Source organism: Pyrus communis, chromosome 14 (assembly GCF_041283825.1).
Source record: "Pyrus communis isolate YQ-2024b chromosome 14, ASM4128382v1, whole genome shotgun sequence".
NCBI lineage: Eukaryota > Viridiplantae > Streptophyta > Magnoliopsida > Rosales > Rosaceae > Pyrus > Pyrus communis.
In genome coordinates, this window is record NC_142578.1 from 13,459,253 (window position 1) to 13,464,886 (window position 5,634).

The 5,634-nt window shown below is 37.1% G+C and overlaps 1 protein-coding gene across 3 annotated transcripts; it reads right to left on the reverse strand.

Annotated features, from left to right (window-relative positions):
• Positions 1-1,000: 1,000 nt before the first annotated feature.
• Positions 1,001-3,193, reverse strand: LOC148691265 (uncharacterized). Of its 3 annotated transcripts, none has more exons than XR_015955849.1 (4): positions 2,960-3,186; positions 2,710-2,847; positions 1,360-1,428; positions 1,001-1,254 (listed from the first exon to the last, which is right to left on the reverse strand). XR_015955849.1 is itself a non-coding variant. In XM_088684569.1 (4 exons), the coding sequence occupies exons 1-3, from the start codon at positions 3,043-3,045 to the stop codon at positions 1,873-1,875; spliced, it is 228 nt and encodes a 75-aa protein (XP_088540695.1). In that variant the 5' UTR covers positions 3,046-3,182; the 3' UTR covers positions 1,001-1,254; positions 1,833-1,872. The 3 variants fall into 3 exon arrangements, 2 of the variants coding, with proteins under 2 accessions (XP_088540695.1, XP_088540694.1); XM_088684569.1 differs by lacking the exon at positions 1,360-1,428 and adding an exon at positions 1,833-1,876 and having other exon boundaries at positions 2,960-3,182; XM_088684568.1 differs by lacking the exons at positions 1,001-1,254; positions 1,360-1,428 and adding an exon at positions 1,797-1,974 and having other exon boundaries at positions 2,960-3,193.
• Between the last annotated feature and the right edge of the window lie 2,441 nt (positions 3,194-5,634).

Genomic DNA, 5,634 nt, shown 5'->3' on the forward strand with positions numbered 1-5,634 from the left:
TCACCGTTATAACTAATGGTGACGTCAGCAAATCCGTTAACTTTAAAGGAATCCAACGACGAAAAAAGTATATTCCATTAACTCTCCTTAGTATCACCAACGACCAGCGCATGGCATGATGATGGTTAGTGCGACCCTTACTCACCGAATTGCGGCGATGCGTGGCCAAAGCACAGCCGCGCGTGCAAGACCCAAGACCTATTCTTAGTTTTTTGGTGTTGTGAATCACATAGAGCCTTCTTTTTGTGCAAATTTGATATCTAAATAGTAGTTATGGATGATTTTCCATAGAATGTACATTAAAGCTTATTTTAGCTTTATAATTAATTCACATGCATAATTGAGGATAAAAAGGATTCAGGCAAGAAACCTACCGAGGAAGGGCGCTCTACTTACATGTGTAGGGGTGGGCACGGTGCGGTTTGGTGCGGTTCCACCCCTAAACTGGAACCGAAACCGAAATATATTAACGGTTCGATTCGGTGCGGTTCCACTTAAATTTATTACTAGAACCTTACGGTTCGGTCTACACCGGTTCCGATTCGGTTCTCGCCGGTTTACGGTTCCTAATTACTAGAACCTTAAATTTATTTCAACTTGCTGCAAATTGAAGAAATGTGTCACTAACGTCTATCTAATTTCCTTGATTTTAAGGTATTTACTAGTGTAGTTTAATGTTTTGGTTTCTGGGTTTGCTGCAAACTTGATGTAATATGATAAAGATGTCTGCTTGATTCCAGCTGAACATGTTGAACAGTTGAAATGAATTGTTGCCCTGTTATATGAGTATTTATTATACGATTCAATCTCTAGGCCGAGACCCCTATTTCCGGGGTGTGTGTTTATAAAGTGTGTATTGGACAAGGAGATACATGACTTCATAAGAGAGTGCCACCAAATCATTATGCATTCAAATTTCAACTTGCTGCCACATTTCAACTTGCTGCCACATATTTAAACAGAATATGCTGACAAATTTCAACTTGCTGCCACACACAAATTTAAACAAAATCTTATGCATTTTTACTGCCATTGATTGAAAGAGTAAATTATAAATTCCACTAACTATCAATAGATTCAATACTAACAAAAGGGAAAATATAAAAGTGAAAGATTAAGGAGAAAAGGTGATAAGGAAGGTGCTAAAAAAATTAAAGTTACATACATACCATCACTAGTAAAAGGTGATAAGTTAGGATTGAATAGTTTATGAATCCGCAATGCTATTGCTAGAAGTGCCACCATTCCTTTTTTCTAGAACATATAAAAATTAAGAACTCATTAGCAAATAAGAAAGTAAGCATGCAATAAAACAAGAGAAAAAACAAAAACAAAGTAATGAAAAATAAATATTCATACCTGTTTCAAGTGCTTCATAAAACTCTATATCTTCCAAGATTGTCTCATCGTCTAAAATTGAGATGTTATCTGACATCAACCAATTTTGAGTACAAATTAACCTCTCTACCATTAGAGGAGTCAATACGATTGATTTATTGCTTCTTTTTGGTTATGGAGTAGAATAATGCGTTAATATTTTGGAAATTGTTAGTAGGTTTTGGTTTAATAAACTTAGTTCAATCAGGATAGGGAGTGCAGTTGACCTCTCATACTGTTAGGACAATTCAAGCGTATAATAATTTTTTCTATAACAGGCGGACATCTGCCAGTTGGGAATGGATCAACGTAAAGTCAATGTACTTGCAAGAGAGTATTGTGATGACATAAAAAAGAAGAACAAACCTATTATCTTGTCACACCGTAACTTTCTAAATCCTTTTCCACATGTTGCTAGTCGAACGTTTTATCCTTTAACATGGGAGCAGTGACACGGTTTTTGTTTGTTGTTCTAAATGATGATCTGCAGACATGTTACCTGGTTTGCAGCAAGGGCAGTAGAAAATGTCAAAAAGTGATGTATCATCCTCCATATTCATGGAAGATGAAGAGGTGGGTTGCGAACTTGCTACTAGCCTGTTAGAGGTGAACTAAATTTTAAATTTTTGTGAGGGTCATGGTTATATGATCTGTATAAGCTGCATATGAATTGGAAGACAAATGTATTCAAGTTTTAAGCTAGGGTGTTTATCTTCCATTGTAAGACAAATGCATATGATCTGTATTAACGATCGATGTTGGGTTAGTAGAATCCAGTAAATGATATTTGATTTGGTTTCAAAAGGAGAAAGGGGTTGGGTTACGGTTTACATTCTTATCTGGTTAGTGATAGAATAATGTGCATTTGGTCTTGAAAACTTCTTGAATGGAGTTAAGATTTTATATTTAAGTTTTAACAATCTAATGAAAACTTATCACTTTATCTCTCTTTGCTTGTCACTTTAATCTTTTGGTTATTTTGTCCAGTATTGGGTACTATGTGTATGCCTCAATGAGAAACCTGGCAATATTATCTTGTAGAGGCTTTAATCTGCATCTGCAGAGAGGCTAGGTTTTGTTAGTGAAGCTTCTATATGTATGAATGGCAACAAAGCAACTCACAGTCAAAGAATGGCAGCAAAGCAACTCACATTACAAAATTTCCCACATCTTACTAAACAATGGCAGCAAAGCAACTCACAGTCAAAGAATAAAGTCACAGAAACCAAGCAATTGAAACAGAACACTCTTCAAATTTTCACCCAACACTGCAAAATTACGACTCTTCCAAAACCATTCAATCAACCAATCAAGCAATCGAAATCGAGGTACCTGGACACCGCCGTCGCCGGAGCGGCAAGGAACGAGGACGAGACCGGGCAGGGGAACGCTGAAGCCTTTGTGGGGAAGCTCAAGCCCTTTCGTTCCTGTAGCGTAAGAAGCTTCTCAAGAATCTCAACCAAAATTGAACTACGAATCCACCACAGAACCATAAAATTAACAAGCAGCAGAATTTTCCAATTCCAAACAAATTAAACTTATATGCCTATCCCTTTGAAAAACTACAAGCCTACAAACTTACCCAGGCTTCAGTGTATGCGGTTGCTGCGGCAACGACACCGGCACTGGCACGGACACCACGGGGGGCTTTGGCAGACTCGGTCTCATCTGTGTGAAATCTGAAATGGGGGAATCAGGATTTAGGAATAGGAATGGGGGAAATCTGAAATGAGCGGCGTGGTGAAGGTCAGAACTCAGAAGGTGTCTCCGTGTGTGTAAGTGAAAATGAACCCTAATTGGGATAGGATCCTCTGCTTTGCAATTTAGTGAAACCAATTTTTTTCAACTTATTATAGCACGACATGTGTGTGTGTATATAATTTATTTATTTATTATTAATAAAACGGTTCGGTTCGGTTCGATCGGTTCTTGATCATTCGAAACCGGAACCGGAACCGGTTTGAACGGTTCGGTTCGGTTTTTCACTCAAAGTTGACTTTTCCGGTCAACACGGTTTTTTTCGGTTTTTTTTCTTACGGTTCGATGCGGTTTTGTGGTTTGGCGGTTTTTATGCCCACCCCTATACATGTGAGTGGATCCCTTCGAAACTACATGTTTTCAAGTTATTATTATATGTTGATGCATATGAATATTATTATTAGTCTTTGAGGAGACTTATATCTAGTTAAATTATATTGATATCTTGAGTCTATTGGTGATTTGTTTTCACCACATGGTCATCATAATATGGTATAGCTAATTACGGTCGTAGGCTATTAGTAAAGGTTAGAAAAGCTATTTATCAATCAGGTAGACGTCACTTCACTTGCTAGATATACATTTGATTTACTTTGATTATGTGATTGGTACTACTTTCTTTGATATGAAGAGCGATGTGATTTGAACTTGAATACTATTATTGTAGTATCATATGTATGTAGTTTTTACTATATATGTGATTTCAAAACGGGGGTTATTAGTTTCAAATGATTTTAACAAGATAAGGAGAACCCCAGAGGTGACAAGTGGGCTTGGCAGTGAGGCATCCATCCTTTGGACTTTAGGTGATGATTCCTTTACTGCAGTTATCGTAGTTGTAATAATTGCATAATCATACTTTCGATTATGCATAGCACTGCACTTTTATGTGTTTACTGTTGTGTGAAACTTCTAGCCACTCTGAGGTGATGTGATAATAATGGGATCTTATCCCTGTACTTGTGTCCCCAAGTGGGGAGGTTGGTTAGAGAACTTTGTAGCAACTTTTCTTTTATTAATAAAGAATGTTTTGGTTCAAATTCACTCATATCGTATTTGTCGTACTATGGCTTACGTTCTTAAGTTGGCTTGTGATGTCATCTTTCGATGGGGTCATATGGTAAATTTAGTAACGGTCAGCACATCACATCCTCGTAACTTGTTATTAAGATTGGGGTGTGTCAAAAACATAGTCTTAGTTGTCAGTGTTTTCAGCCTTGATTGCATGAAACATTCACCATGATGCATGAACCCAACTTTTATGCGTTCCAAATTGCATATCCTACATAAATTGTTTTCGCATTATTTTTCATATATATTGTGAATAGATATTGTGAAAGAAAGGACAAAAAAAAGAAAAAAAAAAAGTAGGCTTTTTCTTTAAATAAAAACCTGTGCGAGCTAAACCGCCGAACCGTGAGGGCGTGGCCGGGGCCTAAAGCGAACAATATCGTGCTACGGTGGAGTCGAGCCCAGGGTGTAGTGGACCCCGGGTCGGGATGTGACACAATATTTTGTATTTATGCAAATTTTTTTTATTTGAGAATTTTAGTTTACTACTTACAAAGTCTATTTTTTCGTAAATAGTCATTAAATTTTTTTTAGATCTTTCAAGGTCAATATTAATATATTCGAGTAAAGCCCGATTCCAAGAACACGTAGGCGAAAACAATTCGCGAATCGGAGTTATAACGAAAGTGAAATAAGCAAACAAAGACAGAGACAAAGGTCATTTGGACCCCCGTTTATAGAAAGCCCAAGAATCTAGGAAGGAACCCCACCCTTAGGAATTGGTTGAAGGAGAATTTTTGGAAAACTAAGTGCATTAAGCAACATAATGCATGCATTTAACAATTAAATGGCGGAAGCATGCTTGTATGAACTTTAAAACAAAGCTTAAACCTTGAACTTCAAAGCCTAGTAGTGGTAGTGAACCAAGACTCAACTAAAAAACAAAGTGAGTTGAGAAACTTTTATACCTTTGAAGCACCTATTTGCTTAGCAAAGGATATTCACTCATGTGACGGCCTTTGTCTCCTTGCTCCTTAGCTCTATGGATGTGGATGAAGGAACTTTGCTTCTTGGCTCCATGACTTCTTGGATATGGATGGAGGAATGGGTTCTCCAAAAGTTCCCAAAGTGGGAGACCTCTAAGTTCTGACACCAAGGATGGTTGAGGAAGAAGATGAGTGACCATGTAAGAACAAAATGCTAGCAATGTTCTTCCAGGATCAGAACCATGGCAACTATCAAGTAGGTCCTTAAGTATTTGAGAAATACAAAAGGATAGGTTCCTCAAGAATGAGGAAGTTTAGAGTAACAAATGGAAGCGTAAAAGTATTAAACTATGAATCTAATATGACATCGATAATTGGATATCTTTTTATTAAGACTAAAAACATAAGTGGATGGAAACACTAAAAGTAATTACTGTAGTGTGTTCTATCATAAATGCAAAATATATCACCCTATAGAAGCTTACAACAATGTTGTTCGAAT